This window comes from Sander vitreus, chromosome 23 (assembly GCF_031162955.1).
Source record: "Sander vitreus isolate 19-12246 chromosome 23, sanVit1, whole genome shotgun sequence".
NCBI lineage: Eukaryota > Metazoa > Chordata > Actinopteri > Perciformes > Percidae > Sander > Sander vitreus.
This window is the reverse complement of record NC_135877.1, coordinates 9367836-9385899: the sequence shown is the minus strand read 5'-3', so window position 1 is coordinate 9385899 and position 18064 is coordinate 9367836. Positions and strand designations below refer to the sequence as shown.

Sequence of the window (18064 nt, the reverse complement as noted above, 5' to 3'; positions counted from 1 at the left end):
CTAAAGAGATCCCCTGCCATGGTGGAGATCAAGCTGAACCTGGGAGGAACAACCCCTTACTCACCAGACTGTGATAAGAGGGGAGACAATGGGTAATAATGAGACTCGAAATCCTGACGCAGTTTGGATTGGTTGAGAGTTTCAAAATGCCCAGCTCTGGAAAAACCTCTAGTTAGTTTTTCGATTGGGTAGATTGTGTTTTTTTTTGTTTAGTACAACAAAAACTTGTTGCCAAAACATGTCTCCAGTGTGGATAAATCTGAAAATACCAGCCTCACATTTTAGTACGGATTAGGGGGGGGGGGGATATGATGATTTATACTGCCAGACAGGTTAAGTTTGTCATCTGATTTAGCCTTACCATTAATCCCATGAATATCACTGACTGTAGACCATTTTGGGCAATGTTTCAAATCAATGAGAAGGACTGCTTTATGGCAATATTGGATTTTGGATTTGATATTCATGATTTTTGCACCAATGTGATCTACTATCTATATTTTTTCAGGGATTTCATTTAATGTCTTGTTTTTTTTTTTTTTTTAAATAGTTTGTCAATTGATTTTGCTTTTGGAAAATTGTGTCATCTAATTTTTTAACTCTTTCGTGAACAAGCCGTAACTAATAAATACTTTTTAATCATTTAAAGATCCCAAACCCTTTTTCTTCAAGAGCACCAGGAGTGAGTGCATCCCGAGATTGGTTGTATCTTTTTGGTTGTAGGTCGATCGTGTTTCAGATAAAACATGAACAAACCTCAAATGTCAACAACAACAAAGCCAGATCTGTTACGCAGTTGTGACAGATCTAACTAATGCCAGAGGTACGTTTATAACGTCAAAGTGCTTGTTTATTAAGTGAACCATGCCCAGAAAGTCAACAGTGGTGCTTTAAATCACAGATTAAATTCCAACCTGTCCAGCCAAAGTACACTTAGCTCACACTGCAGCTTGTTACAAAACTTTGACTCTGATTTATTGACCAACTGTGATGCCTAGGCCTGCACGATTCGGGGAAAAAATATGAATCACAATTTTTTTAGCTTAGAATTGATATCGCGATTCTCTGCCACGATTTGTTTCTCACAAAGTGTAATGTTTAATGCACACATGAACCATGACAAAACAAAACTAATTGGCAGTACCAAACATAGATTTGTTTTGGCACCTATAGCACATTGCGCATCACCACAAGCCTGTAAACATAGAGGCTTCAATGAATAAACAAAATAAAGTACATACTGACCATTTAAGTACAGTAGGCTACCAAAAATAGTGACATATAACAGATTGAACTAAATATGGCCCTGATACAGGCTCTATCTGAACTCCTTGAACATGTCTTTACATAATTAAAACATGTCAATGTCAAATGCTTTCAATAAATGAATTGAAGGAGAAAAAAAAAAAAATGTAATCGCGAACAGGGGTGAATCGATTTCGCAATTTTATAACGATTTATCGTGCAGGCCTAGCGATGCCCCAGAGACTTAAAAGAGAATCAGCGAGTAAATACTGTGCATCACAGCTTTAAGTCACTTTCTCTCTGTTCCATTACTAAAAATAAACGGTCTATCTATTCCACTGCCTGTCAGTGATCTCACAGTGGATCTTTAAAGTATGTGTGGGAGGGAGTTTGGTGGAGCTCCCAGCTGCTCCCAGCAGGGTAAAGGACATCTGTTTGAGCCATCCCACAACACCACAGCAACAATGCTCATGTTCTGTAACACCCCCGCAAACTTCCAGTAATTCATCACGCCAGATGTTGCTGTTGTTGTTCCATAGATTACAGACTACAGATTACAACTTTATGAAGCATACCGCCTGTAAAACCTCCATGTGTTAGTGGTTGTGACACAACACGTAGGCTGAAGGCAGAAAAACATAGCCTGGCTCCGTCCTCCTACGTATTTCTGCTCAATTTTCATTTTCCTTCAGTACTACGTCTGGGTTCGCGGTATAGTCTTGGGTTTTCTCCGGCCAAATCTTTACTGGTCCAATCAGCGAACAGAGGGAGTGGCTGAGAACGATGACGTTGAGGTTGTGCGCTAGTTTGAGTTGTAGTTCCGTAATGGCGGCGGAGGCAGATGCAAACAAAGCCATTTGGTCCGTTGTGGCAACGCTGCCGAATAATCAGAAGTTAAAGCCCGAACAAGAACAGTCTTTGCTGAGTTGTGTTGGTGGCCACGATGTTGTGGCCCTCCACCCCACAGGGTTTGGGAAAAGTTTGATTTTCCAGCTCGCTCCGTTAGTGGTGGAGGAATTAGCTTAGCTAAGGTGAACGCTACCGATGCTAAGCCGACGTCACGACCAAACGTTAGCGATTGATTCAATTGAGTACCGGCCTTCAAGGAAGTTAACACATATCACTGGAAAGTGGCCAGACTCTATGTACAAATGCTAAGAAAAACAGGGATCTGCTTTTAAAAAAGATGGCATTTCATGGCCAGGTTGGTTGAGTGGGTAGAGCAGGCGCACATATAAATAGAGGTTTATGCCTCGACACAGAGGTCCAGGGTTTGAGTCCGACCTGTGGCGATTTCCTGCATGTCTTTCCCCTCTCTCTCACCTAGCTGTCCTGTCCATTACAATAACATTTGATCTGTGTTCTAATATTAACACAGTTATACCATCTAGGCAGGAATCCTGATCTGATGACACGATTTGATCTAGTTTACAGAGATCTAGCTGTTGGGCCTAGGACTGGGTACCGAACTTCTCAGACTGAATTACCTCAAGTATCGAAAAATGCCTTGTCATTCAATACCAAATATCAATACCTAAGAAATGAATCTTGTCAGTGTCAAGTCAAGTCAAGTAGAACTTTATTTGTCCCCAAAGGGGTGTCAGTGAGCCAATAAGCATGCTTCTACCAAGATCTAATAATGCTGGTGATTGGCTGTCTACACGTCGTAGAGGCATGCAGGAAAAACTCATTACGCACAGAGACGGTGCTCACGTGTGTCTTGTTGTATTTTGAGAGGCTTGACTACGGTGTGCATCACATAAATGTAAAGGGGCTGAAAAAAAAAAAAAAGTATTTGTACCGTAGTGTTGTAATATTTTCTGTTAAAACGGTTTCTATAAAATTGATTGAAATTATAAAAAAGTATTGTTCAGGAACCGGTATCAAAGTCACATTATCAGTATTGAAGCTCAGCGTAAATTCTTTCAGGAAGACTTCTAATAACTTCAATCACCTCTCTCTCTTCCTAAAACTATTCAGCTGTTTAGAGGCGTTCACTTTTCAGTAAATCAACCAGAATTGGCCACGAAATTCATGATCCAATCACAGCATGACATCCTGCTTTAAATGTCTTCTCTCCTTGCTATCAGCTGTCTTTTCAGGCAAACGTGCAACCCTCCTCCTCCCCTTCAACCTCTGGTCATCGTCAACCACGGCACCCTGAGTCCCCTTCCGGCCAAGGGGGTAAGCTTCTCCTCGGACCGCGAACCTCCTATGGCGCCATTTTGATGCTAATGAGCCATCACCCCATGTTAGCATTCCATTGACTGCCATTCATTTTGACGTCACTTTGACAGTGAATAACTTTACATCTGAAGCCTTTTAAAGACTCTATTTTTCCATTGTTCATTTCTAAAGAAACACAACAATGTATAAAAGGCTCCATTACCTTGTACCTCACGTTATGGCTCCGTAGCAGGCGTTTTTGTAAAAATAGGCTAACGATTGTGTCATAACCACGCGACTTACTGTCACATAATAGAGGAATTACCGTACAGTACAGGAGAAGCTCGCAGGCAGTTTCGCCTCACATTAGCTGTTTAAGTGTAATTACTAATGTTAACTAGCATTTTAGTTAGCAATAATTAGCCTGTGCCTATGTTATCTCCTTACATATACCTACGCTCTCCTCCGTCTCTGCAATATTCGGAATGATTGAGATTTCTCTTGGCACAGCTACCAGAAGACTTACAACTTTCAGACTTTCAGGTTGCTCATGTCACATCTACGTCATCTCTCTCAGTTTGAGGCTGCGCGTTACTGCTAGCCATCACCGGAAAAGTGCTTCTAATATCCTTCACTGGTCTCCGTCCAGAGCAACGGGATCTGTTGGACCATTATATATATGTCAATGCTTCCGGCAGACAGCTCCTTCGTTCGGTCTCCGGGTTCCTTCTCCACCATCACCAGTGTCTAGGCTCCATCAGGGGGGATATGTCTTGGCTTCTCTACCCCTTTAAAAAAAATATTTTATAATGATGGAGTCTAATCTCCAAAGACTCTGTACATTTCATATTATGCATATGTACAATAAAGTCTCTCCTGAATGAATTGGTACTGTATCGAAAATCTTTGAATGATACCCAGCCCTAGTTGGGCCCATCACAGAGTTCATGTGAGATCAATGTAAAATCTCAGTTTACACAGCTGCATACATCTGTAAGCCCAGCAAGGAAGAAACATCAGCTAATATATTGTGCAACTTTTAACTTTCACTGTTGAGAACTCTGACTTTACAGAAACTAATGGTTTGACTAACGCAACAATTAGGTAATATGTTCTCTTTATCTGTGCATACAGAGCATGCAGTGAGTACATGACTCATCAAAGCGTGCTTGTTCTTGTTTATTTGTGTAGTCTTTGGGTTGCAGCACATCAGGGGACGGGTCCAGACAGCTTGCCAAAGCTGTGTAAAAGGGGAAATCTGTGAGTGAGTGTAAAAAGATGTAGGCTCCTACCTACAGTATATTGTGCACCGTGATAGAGTGTGCATAAAATAGCTGTTATGAACCTCATATGGAGTAATTTATTTAAAATATGTGGGTTGGATCCAAAATAATGTAGCATCTGATCCCAACACACCATTCCCAGATCTAAATTTTGACGATTTTACAGTTTTTTTTGTGTGAATTCTGTGTGAATTTGCGTGTCCAGACCTGCACTCTGGCATGACTGAATGTGGAGCTGTAACGATTAGTCCATTAATCAATTAGTTTTTTTGAAAGAAAATTAATCAGTGACTATTTTGATGCTCGTTTAAGTCATTTTTTAAGTAAAAATGCCAAACATTTCATTGTTCCAGGGCCTCAAATTAGAGAATTTGCTGGTTTACTTGTGTTTTGGACTGTTGGTCAGACTAATGGGCATTTTCCCACTGTTTTCTAATGTTTTATACACCAAACAACCAATGGATTAATCTTGGATTAATGTGGCCCTAACTGAATGACAAAACTAGCACTGACGTAAGTTATGTTGCCTCTGTTCCCCTTTAGTTATTGAAAAGATTCAACAAGTGAATATGATGACGGTGACAGCTTTCTAATGGTCTGTAAATGAGCCTTTTTCATTCATATAATATAGCCTTGCTGCAACCAGGTCCACAACTAACTCTTAACTGAGTTGTTGATTTTTTCCCCCCCCTTTTCGTAGATGTCTCGGGCCCAGCCCATGTTTCCCCAATCACCTCAGAGGACATTGTGTCTTAATTCCCAGAGGAACTATAATCCCAGACAGCGGGGCTCTATCTTTAGGTCACAGGAGAAGAGGAAACAGTAACTGCACTGAGAGCAGTCAGCTCTCAGCACTCAACAAAAGCATGTCAACAGTTGACAGCGGGGATACAACAGACCACAATCAAAACAAAACATATATCCCTTAAACCCTCTGTCAGTACCCCTGAATCAGGATCAGCTGTTTCTAAGACCGTTAATGTCTCTGCAACAAGGTCATCCATGTGCCACACTGACCAAAAATCAGGTAGGCTACAGAGGAAACCAACTTCCACATCTTGATCGAGACAGGTTCTGCACTCACAGAAGGTCAGGTTTACTTGTCACTGTGATGCACAGACAGACAAGGAAATGGAAATCTATTGTGGGCTGAAAGGGGTTGAACGTTTTTTTGGCCAACATAAAGATATTTTCCTTTCATTAGAATGAAGCATTTCTCGACACCATGTGGGTGTGTGAGGTTTATTAGAAAAGCAGGTGCAGGACTTGTCGGGAAGTGTAACATACAATAAGACTCTCAGAACAATTGCATTCATTCTTCCCTATGCCGGAGCAAGACGCCGGCAGCTATATGACAGTTGTCTTTTGTCTTTTATGCAACCATTTCTTTCTGCTCAGGTGTCATAAAACTGTACTGAACAATAAGTTTGTTAAATCTCCGACAGGTAAGTAAGCTTAATGACAATTACATAACAGTTTTTAAATAAAGCTTTTGAATTACCTCAGCGGCTGCTATCCGAAGCATTTCCAGATGCTGCTGCCGGGACGGTCGCCTCGGTCGCGAGACGCTCAGAGCCCGCTCGGCTCTGCTAAAAACCTTGATGCGTCGTCTCCCTGCGTGCTGTCAAACCTCCGCTCGTCCTCTGCAGGAAATAACGTAGCGACTGACGGCGCCACGGCGCGCACACCCCCCTGACACACCTATGGTTTCAACCAATGGGCACGCGTGGATTTGAAAACGGACCGCCCCGCGTTTTTTTTTTTTTTTTTGGCCGGATGCAATTACTTCCCGGTGGTTCGGGACGTCACGGGCGTAGGTCACGAGTCGGTGTGGAACCCGGGACGGTGTGGAACGTGCTTTCACGTCCGTGATCTCATCATTAACTAGTCAATATAAGACAGAAATGTCAATATAACACAAGTCCCTGGCTTGATTGGCTCTATGTCGAAGCAGCAGTAAAAGCAATGTCTCCTAAATCATTTATAATGGAGCCACTGTGAATCACTCAATGTAATTAAACGTCACCATCAAATATTAGGATATAGAGTATATTGATGCTCCACGTTTTTCATAATAAAATGTTAAACAACATGTTGGCTTTTAGGCTGCCTGTTGAATATTAAACATACATATACATACATGTAGTATGTATGGAGTACATATGCAGTGGTGCAGTACATTCTCTCAAGTAGGCTACTGCACTTACATTTGAGGTACTTGTAGGCTAGCTACTTTACTTGAGTGAATCAATTTTATGCCATTTTATACTAGTACTTCACACCATTTCAGGGGTTAAATATTGCACATTTTACTTCACTACAATACATTTAATTAACTGATTTAATCTCTGTTACAGATTAAGATTTTCCTCACAAACCAGAGCTCATAAAATATGGTGCACTGTTACACAGCGTCTCACAAAAGTGAGTACACCCCTCACATTTTAGTAAATATTTCATTATATCTTTTAATGGGACAACACTGAAGAAATTACACTTTGCTACAATGTAAAGTATTAAGTGTACAGATTGTATAACAGTATAAATGTGCTATGAAAAATGCTCAAAATAACCGCTGGCAACAAAAGTGAGTACACCCCTATGTTAAATTCCCATAGAGGCAGGCAGATGTTTATTTTTAAAGACCAGTTATTTCATGGATCCAGGATACTATGCATCCTGATAAAGTTCCCTTGGCCTTTGGATATAGTCCCACATCATCACATACCCTTCACCATAACCTAGAGATTAGCATGGGGTACTTTCCATAAAATCATCTCTCAATGCAAATCAAACCAGCTATTAGGCTAACTGAAATAAAACCATGCCAATCTCTAGGTATGGTGAAGGGGATGTGATGATGGGGGGCTATTTTAATTCCAAAGGCCAAGGGAACTTTATCAGGATGCATAGTATCCTGGATCCATGAAATAACTGGCCTTTAAAAATAAACATCTGCCTGCCTCTATGGGAATTTAACATAGGGGTGTACTCACTTTTGTTGCCAGCGGTTTAGACATTAATGGCTGTGTGTTGAGTTATTTTGAGGGGACAGCACATTTACACTGTTATATAAGCTGTACACTTAATACTTTACATTGTAGCAAAGTGTAATTTCTTCAGTGTTGTCCCATTAAAAGATATAATGAAATATTTACTAAAATGTGAGGGGTGTACTCACTTTTGTGAGATACTGTATATGTGTGAGTAATCTTACACATGAATGCATCAGTAATAATAATCTAGTAATATACTAGATGATACTCACAAGAGACTTTAATTTTGAGTACTTTTAGTTTTGATATTTTAAGTTCATTTTTCTAATACTAATACAGTGACATTTTTAACACAGGGTTTTTACCTCTAAGGGAGTATTTTTATATTGCAGTATTCCTACCTTGAGTACTTCCTCCATCACTGCATATAGTCGTACATATGTCGTGTACTGTATGTTATAGTATATAAATGACAATGAAACTGGTATAAATATATGTAACTGAATCTTGTGCACGCATTGAAAATATTGATTTTACTTTTCCAGATGTTTTCATATGGTAAATGCAAAATTGTAACACATATGGGTTGAATATAAGTGTAAAATTGAAAAATAGGTTACTGTATTGTTCAGCAATCAAGAGTGTTAGTTGGTGCAAAGTGAGCATGTAACCTCAGTGAATGTATATTATATGACACGTTTTGAATGAGCATTGCCGGTATCATCCCCTTTGTGTACAGGTTAGTAGTTAGTACAGATTGATTTTTCTCTGCTCAATAGTCTTTATAACTTTATAGCCTTTTGTAAAATAAAGTGTGGACTGCCAACATCCCAAGTTAAGCACAACGTGGGATATCTAGCGCCATCTACTGTATGTGGGTGCTCAGCAATGTTTGAACGTGTCCACCCTGAGCTGAGAGACTGTCTGAGGGTATTTAGCCATAATCTTCTCCTGTTGACTTCCACAGTTAAGCCAGACAACCAAAGTCTTCTGAGGATGCTCAGTGTTTTCACACAGACAAGTGGGAGGGTGATAATTTCTGATTGTGGGTAGATCAGTACCTGATATGTGAGGGGAACACACACATGCTAATGTTTTCTGAATTAGAGACAAGTCGCCACACTCCAAAGCTCAATTAAGTGAAATACACTGTGTGAACCAGATCTCAACTTCTGGGATGCAACATGAAAACCATCACAACCTATGAAGTGTGTAACAGAATCCTGGACATTTGTCAGACAGTGTCTAGCTCAAATAAAATGGACTGTATGCTTTGAATTTAGTTGATTCAAATAATTTCTGGGAATTTATTTTCTCTTTGATCCAGTAAATCATCATATTTCATGAAAAATATTTTTAAAAAAGTTTTAAAGTACAAACAAAGACAAACTTTAGAACATTCTTCTAAATAGATAGAGACAGTACATGTCTACATGTTGAAGCCTAAGCTACAGAGGAGTTTAAGATTCATATTTTGAAATATGAGTTCATCACAAGGTTTACAGAATAAGGCAATATTTCAAGAATCAAGTCCATCAACTAGGTATTTAGTAGTGCACCTCAGTGCTCAGTAGACACTGAAAGGATCAGACTGCAGTCATTTGTTCTTATATTCTTTCTTATCCAGTCTTTATTTATTAATGAAACAGTACAAAGTTAAATTACTCATTTCCTTTCTAATCACAACATTTCTAAAGCCAACTGCCCTTTCCATGCTATCTACACAGCACGAGTTACACTTCACAGTTAAAGTAATGAATGTTGCTATGAAATGCATATCGTGATTTGGCATCACTCACCCATTTGAAATCAAATGCTAGCTCTTTGTTGTGCTCAGTGAATGGGAGTCTGTCAGTCAGGTGGCAAAGACGTGTGTGCCCCTATGATGTATTGCTGCCCTCCAGGGAAGGCAGTAGGTTGTATAGTTAGCTCCTGATGGGGTAAAATCACAACCCTGAAACCACACAACCTACTACCTCACCCTGTACGAACACCATTAATCACTTATCACCTAGGTGGGCAGGAAGAACATGTGGATCTGAAGGTGTGTACACATCTGGTCACTGTGTAAATGAAGACACAACTACTGTGTTGCTATTACGTCAATACAGCAAGATAAGTGATGATAACAGAGTTAAAATGATAGTTAGATAAAAGTAAAACCATTACTCAAATATCAGCTAACGGAGGCATTTTGTTAAAGCATTTGCAATTATAAAAAAATTCCAGATATTATCTATATTTCAGAAAAACACTCTAATGGATGTCAGGTAATCAAAGCAGATAGCCTACACACTGACTGTACACTACAAGATATGAGGAAAATCTTCCTTACGATCAGTTCCTACTTGTTGTGTGGAAGATTTTCCTCATATCCTGTAGTGTACAGTGAGTGTACAACAGTACCTATTTTATACCTATATTTCACTTATATAACATCTCCAACATTGCTCTTTTATTTAACAGCATCTCATTACATACACATATATATATATATATATATATACACACAAAATAATTTGCAGTGGTGAAGTTGTATTTTCCTTTGTGACAATGCCGATGATGATAATGATGATGCCGCCATCACAGTCGCTTCAGGAAAGACAGTAAGTTGTATAGTCATCTGACAGCTTGGGAATGACCCTAAAACTATACAACCTACTACCTCACCCCAAAGGACAGTTTGTCTCTGCAGTGTGCTGTGTCTTTCATGTCACACGGTTGATGGTCGACCTGAGGAAACACAAACTCACAACGACAAAAGGCCCTTCTAACACAAATTAATGTAATAAAAAAATACCTACTCTGTTTTGAGGGCTGAAATATGAAATACATATCTGATGAAGACTGTGGACTGCAGTTGAAAGCTCAGAGAACGCTACTAAGTAGCTCTTTGAGTTGAGATCATCTTGTCAAGAATAAACCTACATGCTTATGCACTATAACTGTATTATTGTATGATATATTTTGTAAGTAGATATGTTATTCATTTTAAACACACATGGGACTCAGGAGAGTTTTAATAACTTTCAAAGTAACTGAAGAAATAAAATAATAATACATTTGATTTTTTATTAAAATCATAGTCTTATGAATCTTGGGCTTTATCAACACAAATCTCTATCACAATGATTTTGTGAGGATGTGATGTGTCCCTGTTAGCATGAAGATTAGAATGAATTAAACTGCTGAAGTACATTTTAATGTAAAACTTCTTTTTAAATGTTCAGTTGTTTTTAAAACCATTTAAGACAGTTTTTCATTGGATAATCTATATACAAAATAACTTTTTTTTCATAAGTCTTAACCTGACATAATTTCTTTGTGCCTTAATTGTTGTGAATCAAAGAACGCTTTCAGAATACTTCCTGAATGTTACTAATGCTTGACAGGTCGCCTCCTCTCTGCAGCTTCAGGTCTGCGCGGTTTATCGGCTCGCCTCCTCTCAGGTTTCCTCGGCCTGATGGAGACAAACGAGAGGAGAGAGTGAGCTGCTGCTGTCTTCACATGAGACTGAGAATCACTTAACAACAGTGCTCCGCAGTGCATGTGAACCTGCACGGTCACACATGTAATACACAACAAACATGGAAAGCTGTATCTGTACCTATTTGACACACACACACACACACACACACACACACACACACACACACACACACACACACAGGCAGGCAAACCCCCAGACACATTTGATGCTATGTACCCCACAATGAACCCTGGCTCCTAAGATGAATGGGGTTCCCACGCCTCTCCCAAGGAGTGCAGACAGTGAATAAACTACACCACTAACTTAGGTAAAACTGGTCAGATCAATCACAGGAAATCACATGAGCATAAATCTGTATGTCTGTCTGTATTTGGCTAAAAGGTCAAACAGACCCGTTGTGCTTGTTTCAGGGAGTTCCCTGAGTGAGGCCGCGGCTCTGCTGCGGTTTCCCCTCGAGCTGGAGAGCGACGGGGGAGACGTGAGGAAGCAAGGTGGGGTCGAACTTATAAAAGTGAGTCACTCCCTTAACTCCTCGCACGCACACACCAGTTTGCGGCTGTTTTATTGCAGGTTGGTTATCCCATAAATGCCACACACATCTCTACACGAGCTACATAATGTCAAAGCCTGTAAAGTATACAAACGACCTGCATCACCTGCTTCACTTACACTGCTAATGTGTGCCGTGCAAGGTCTCAGGTTTACACGGGGCAAGCAAATCCATTCATGCAAATTACAGAAAACATATTTTCTCGTTCACCTCTGGTGGTATCTCTTCACGCAGATATTTATGCAGATTGAGAAATATTTGGGATTTCTACCTCCATCCTAACACAATAGAGGCGAATTGGATTTCATTTTTGGTGCACAAAGCATTTGAAAAATAACATGTTAAAAAAATTTGACAGCAACACATCTTTTTTTCTTTTTACAGAAAGAGTGTCACTGTTCCTCTGAATAATCCACTGACCTCACTGTGAACTGCTTTAACTGGAACGTCTTTCTCCCAAAGAAATAGTCCCAAAATAAACTATCGACAGCTCGTTATGTGGATTATTAAGAGTTATATATGATACAGCTTTCACTGCTGTGAGCAATACAAACTAAAAAGGCCTTTCTCACAGTCAACATTTTTGACTTGTCATCGTAGGAAATGCACAGGTGTTACTAATTTCGAATGATGAAATCAAAGCAGCTACATAGAATTCAGCCATCACTGAGATTATTATTTACACCTGTGGCTTTTCCCACTGTAACAAGTCAAAATGTCTTCCGTACTCCTACATTGTACCGGGTTGGCTAGAAACTACTAGAGATAAGCCAGAAATTATGTTTTTGTTTTTCGTGTTTTTTTTTATAGCTCATGTGCACTTACACGCTAACAGTGTTACATTAATTCTGTATATTTTGCTGTGTATCTTGTAACTTTTTAAATTTATTAAAATAACTTTAAAAACTATATTATAAATCAAATGTTTTCAGAGAGTATTATCATATGAAAACACTCCAAAAACACCCGTTTCCAGTTTGTTAAAAAACTAATCTAATGGTAGTATTAACTAATGAGAGGTGTAACTCAGGAACACGCTATAGCCATGAACTCAACTTTCCAAAAGAACACTCGTCAAACGTTTTGGACACATGGCGGCATAAACTGTAAAACTGTGTTAAACTGTCAAGAATGATCCTTCAAGTCATTTGAGATTAGGCACTCAACTCTTTGAAGTGAGTGAACCCTGTTTGCCTGGAGGATTGGCATAAAACTGTCAAATCAACAAATATAAATCAAAAGAAATTGGGATTTTTTTCTTGTCATTTTAACTTTTATGTAATAGCGCATTCTATCATGTCACGGGACAAATTAATCAGCACGTTTATGTGCGTTTGGAAGAACATCTTATTTTACTGTTCTCAAAACGGAAAAAGTAAAAACAAAATAAATACATTTGAGCGCCGCTCTCTCCCTGTTGAGGTGTCCTGTCCTCTGCCTGCAGTTGACCAGAACCACCAACAGGTGTCATGTCTCCCCAAGTGCCCAGGAGGAGTGTGTGCAGAGCCGAGGGCTCCTGTGACAATGAGGCCTTTGTGCAGTTCCGGGTGCCAGCCGGTGTGCCCTCGTGTACTGTTTCTCTCTAATCTTCATTTGACCTTTAGGCTGACAGCTTTTCTTTCCTATTTTTCCCCGACTAATTTCCTTTGAGGAGATTATCTTTGAACTGCACCAGAGACTTACTGATTCAAATGACATGACACACACAACGCACCAGAGCCGGGTTTTGATGGGACGCGTCACTCGCTGCCAAAGTCGCTGTTGTGTGCTGGGAACAATGTGAGTCGGACTGCGTTCAATAAACAAACAACAAACTTAAACTTAATTGTGTTGTGTGCCTGCAGGATGCATGATCCCAGCTCCAGACCTGACCGAAATTATTTGGACTTTCACTTTCAGCAGTGTGGTGGCATTCACACACACACACACACACACACACACACACACACACACACACACACACACACATTCAAGGACTTTCTGTTGCTGAACCCTTAGATATTGAAATGTTAGATTTTCCCACAAACTTTTGTTTCTGCTTCATTTAAATTCACCCTGCAAAGCTAAACCCTACGACTGACACACACACACACACACACACACACACACACACACACACACACACACACACAGTTATACGCACCATTGAGTGTATATATATATATATATATATTTATATTTACTATAATGTATTTAAAAATATAGAAAGTGAAAAAAAACATTGAAACTAACCTTGACATTGAGGTCTGACCAAGAAAATAAAGTCATTCCCAGATAATGAGCCTGCAATTGAAAGAGAAAAACAGACGTAAATATAGTTATACTTACACATATCCAAATGAACACACACACGCAAAATACTGTGCAGATATATTCACAAAACACACACACACACACACACACACACACACACACACACACACACACACCAAGGTGTCCATGTAGCCTTCAGGTCATAAACCTGCCAAGCAGCTACTTGACTGTATCATCAAGGCTGATGTGACATATGTTAGAGTGATCATGGCTCAGAATACTGTTGCCGAATTTAGACCGGAAAACTTTATTATCATACTGTATACTGGCCAGTGTTGAAGAAGCTTAAGATTAATCTCTCAGAGAAGCATACGCTCCAGAAAGTTACCAGTGGGAATTATATTACTGTATGTTATTTACTACAAATAAAGCATGTATTTAGATTTTCTGTAATTAGCCTTTTTTTTTGTAATCCAATTGTAGTTTCTAAAAATAAAATGCTGAAATTTTCAAAAGTGCTTAATATAAAAATAAAAAATAAAAGAGGCAATAATGGAAGGAATAAACAAGCATCAAATCAAAAAAAATGTTAGTTATAAATAATTTTAACTATACTATGCAACTCACTCACTCACTCACTAACACACACACAATGCAATGTTAAAGCGAATGTCATTTTATATAAATAAATATATATTGTATATATTACGCACATATTTTTCCATGAAAAAGAAAACAACTAATCTAACAGCGTAGTGTATTATACAACGATACAAAATAAATATTAAAATAGATCCCTTATTTAATTTAACACACACACACACACACGCATACAAGGACCCTTAGATATTGAAATTTTAGATTTTCCCACGAACTTTTGTTTCTGCTTCATTTAAATTCTCCCTGCAAAGCTAAACCCTACGACTGACACCCCCCCACCCCACCCACACATACAAAAAAAACAGGTGTAACTGAAATTTAACCAAAGTAAAACACCCCAAAACGTCTCATTCCTCACTTACCTTACTGTTTGCTGCTTAACAAATTAAAAGCTGCTTTCTATGCCAAATTACTGAAGCGCTAGCAATAAAGATAGCTGTGTCTCACTCCATCTTAAAAATTGACATGATCATCACAGATGTGAGTGCTCTGAATAATAATCTATATTTGTCTGTGTGCCTTTTAAATGTGTCCTTTTCACTGCAAGTGTGTGTGCCTCTGTATTATACTCAAAAGCACCCATGTGTGTTTGAGTGAGACTGTGTGGCCATCCGTAGTGTGTGCATTGTGCGTGTGTTTGTGTGTGTTTGTGTGTGTGTGAATGCTCAGAGGAGGAGACTGTGCCCTGCACTCCTTGGGAGAGGCGTGGGAACCCCATTCATGTTAGAAGCCAGGGTTCATTGTGGGGTACATAGCATCAAATGTGTCTGGGGGTTTGCCTCTGTGTGTGTGTGTGTGTGTGTGTGTGTGTGTGTGTGTGTGTGTGTGTGTGTGTGTGTGTGTGTGCCTGTGTGTGTGTGTGTCTGTGCCTATGTGTGTGTGTGTGTGTGTGTGTGCTTGTGTGTGTGTCTGTGCCTATGTGTGTGTGCGTGCGCAATTGTGCATAAACGCGTCCTGTGTGTCTTATTCAAGATGTAGTGTGATGGTCTTTATGTTAGCTTTCACATTCCCTTCAGTTTTGCTGTTCTCTAACATTCTGTAACAACCAATATTAATTCCTGTATAAATCTGTCTCGCTGATTAAATATTAAGGCAAAATCTGCAATTGCTACGTCACTTCTTTCATTAAAAAACACAATGCAGGGGTTTATCATTTTCAATTTAAAGGTGAGGCCATTTTAAGCACAGGAAATCCTTAAAAAAAATTGTTGTATAAAATCTCGCAATAAACTGTGACTTACTGCCAGTTTTGCGTAAAAATATATATTTTGTCAAACCAGGTTTGTTTTTTTGCGTCTTCTCAGGAGGGGAATATTCTTTTTAAGAGAAAATAAACTATGTCTTTCCTGTATGACATAAATAGACCTGACAGATCAGAGATTGTAAGTATGAAGAGGACACTTTGAAACATGCCCATGTCAGAAGGAACTTTAAAACATGTTTAATGTTTTTCAAAAGTGAATTAAACAATTGACAGGTTCCAAGTTATTAATAGTGTATTAAAGCATGTTTCTCCCCTTTGCCCTCCAGGGCGTTAGATTGTGAAGAGCAGCACAACTTGCCGCAAATATTACCTTTTATTTCTAAGTATGTGTGTTAGCTAGATGAATAAAGTAGAAAGGAAAGAAATAGAAAAGAAGAGCAGGAAAAATATTTTTTTTAAAAACCAATTACATCCTTCATTTGATTCTGCTGCAGTTTTTACTGCTGCATCTTGTTAGCCGATGGGGTTCAGAAATGACGTGTTCCTTCTCCAAATGCTGATGTACTAGCTCATAATTTCCCGGGCTGAAGGTCTCAGAAGAAGGGTTCGGAATGCGGCAAGCGAAGTCGGGGTTTCCTGCTGGCTTTACAGTGATGGCGGAGCTCGCGGCAGGCGCGCCAGGCCCTGTAGTACGAGAGTGGCAGATCTATGTCTGTCAAACGTAGGACGTAGGTGGGATGACTGGAGTTTTCTGTGATGACTCACGCTGCCTCCACTCCTACCTACTGGTCATCGTAGACTCTGATGTGCCTTGAGGTGTTCAACATTAAGCCATCTCAACAGGCAATGTGGAAAAAAATTTAAATTAGCGCTAATTCAAAAACTGATTCATGGGCGATAATTAAAAGATGCCTTAGTAGAAAGCATCAGTGAGGGGTGTGGCACATTGAGTTTTTTAATTATGTGGAAAATATGATATAATACAGACAAAATTAGTGTTGGTATTCTTCCTGAGGGATAAAGCAGGTGTGTTACTAATATTAAAGACAATTCAACTTTAATTCATTCTTACACCACCCAAATACGTGTATGTAGGTTACATAGCTTTGGATTTAATTGCGTCTTCAAACGGCTTAACCGAATCTAAGAGAAATCACTATAGCTTAATTCCCTGAAGCATTTTTCTTGTTTATGTAAGGAAATGAAAAAGTACGCTTTATATTTGAGCCACATTAGTTACAAAGCACAATAACAGGTATGTCTAAAAGGCCTGTTCGAGCTGTATCGAAGCTACATGTGGCCACGTGTCAGCAATGACCCATTTTCAAATGTTAAACCTATTACAAAACAGGAACCTTGCACATATTCACTAAGATGAGGTTTTAATGAGAAAACTCAATGTGAGAATCGCTGTTAATAGTTTTCTAATAGCTGACCAGGAGAGAAAAGGGGAGAGAGAGAGAGAGAGAGAGAGAGAGAGAGGGGGGGGGGCGTTGTGGTGGGGCTCGGCCTTGTGTAGCAGGCCTTGTCTGGCCCTCGGCCCAACATTACAGCACTAGTCCCTCTCTGCTCCCTCCAAAACCGTCTCTCTTTCACATACACAAAAGGCCGCCCTGGACTGCAAAACTGCAGGTAAGAACGCACCAGAAGAGAGTAGCTCAGTTCCGTCTGAAATTCAAAGCTCATGCCACGTTACCCCCCTGGTTTGCCTATATTTAGTTAAGCCTCCTCTCTCTGGATAGTAATGTAGCCCTGAAGGAAACAACACCCAGACTTTACACACAAAAGTCGCTGTGGCGTTTGTCTTTGTCATCGTTATGTCAAAAGAAAACCTCTGCATTGTGTGCATGCTTCATATAAACACATACACAGGCATACATGCATACACACACTTACCTCCACACCCACACACACTCTCTGACTTACCCACTGAGACTTTGCAGGCAACTGGCACAAACATCAGTCATCAGCTATCTGGGGTAAAGCGCCGAAATCTCCGCCGTTCATTGTGCTGGATCCCTCTGTGGCTGCGCACAGTATGTCCACATATCCTCTCTGTAGAGAAGGGCAGAGAAGGGGCTCCGTTTCAGTCACACAGCTCTGCACTCCCTGCAAGGAGTAGGCGGACATGCCAACGAGAGACCCATTCAGACTCCCAGAAAGTGCCAGCCTCCCTGTCTGCCTCAACGCCTTGTCTATATGTCTGTCTGTCTGCCC

At 39.8% G+C, this 18064-nt stretch overlaps 2 protein-coding genes across 6 annotated transcripts in view; both read right to left on the bottom strand.

Moving 5' to 3' along the window:
• The window catches only part of LOC144511982 (peroxisome proliferator-activated receptor alpha-like), a 15403-nt gene extending 9052 nt beyond the window's left edge, over positions 1 to 6351 (bottom strand). The window contains exons 1-3 of one of the 2 annotated variants that reach the window (XM_078242491.1): positions 6196 to 6351; positions 3938 to 4199; positions 1 to 68 (exon numbers count right to left, since the gene is read on the bottom strand). The exon at positions 1 to 68 is cut by the window's left edge and continues 164 nt beyond it. In XM_078242491.1, the coding sequence (XP_078098617.1) occupies positions 1 to 20 (20 nt within the window). In that variant the 5' untranslated portion in view covers positions 21 to 68; positions 3938 to 4199; positions 6196 to 6351. The remainder of the gene's footprint in view (positions 69 to 3937; positions 4200 to 6195) is intronic. The other variant, XM_078242490.1, reaches the window with a different exon arrangement.
• Positions 6352 to 7969: 1618 nt separating this feature from the next.
• The window catches only part of LOC144512317 (uncharacterized), a 35911-nt gene continuing 25816 nt past the window's right edge, over positions 7970 to 18064 (bottom strand). For 3 of the 4 annotated variants that reach the window (XR_013500985.1, XR_013500987.1, XR_013500986.1), the window contains 3 exons: positions 17774 to 17902; positions 13963 to 14013; positions 7970 to 11150 (listed from right to left, as the gene is read on the bottom strand). Coding sequence is in view for 1 of the 4 variants with exons in the window: in XM_078242987.1 (XP_078099113.1) it covers positions 17814 to 17902 (89 nt within the window). In the remaining 3 variants the exon portion in view is untranslated. Of the gene's footprint in view, positions 11151 to 13962; positions 14014 to 16061; positions 16532 to 17773; positions 17903 to 18064 lie in introns of those variants that run through there. The other variant, XM_078242987.1, reaches the window with a different exon arrangement.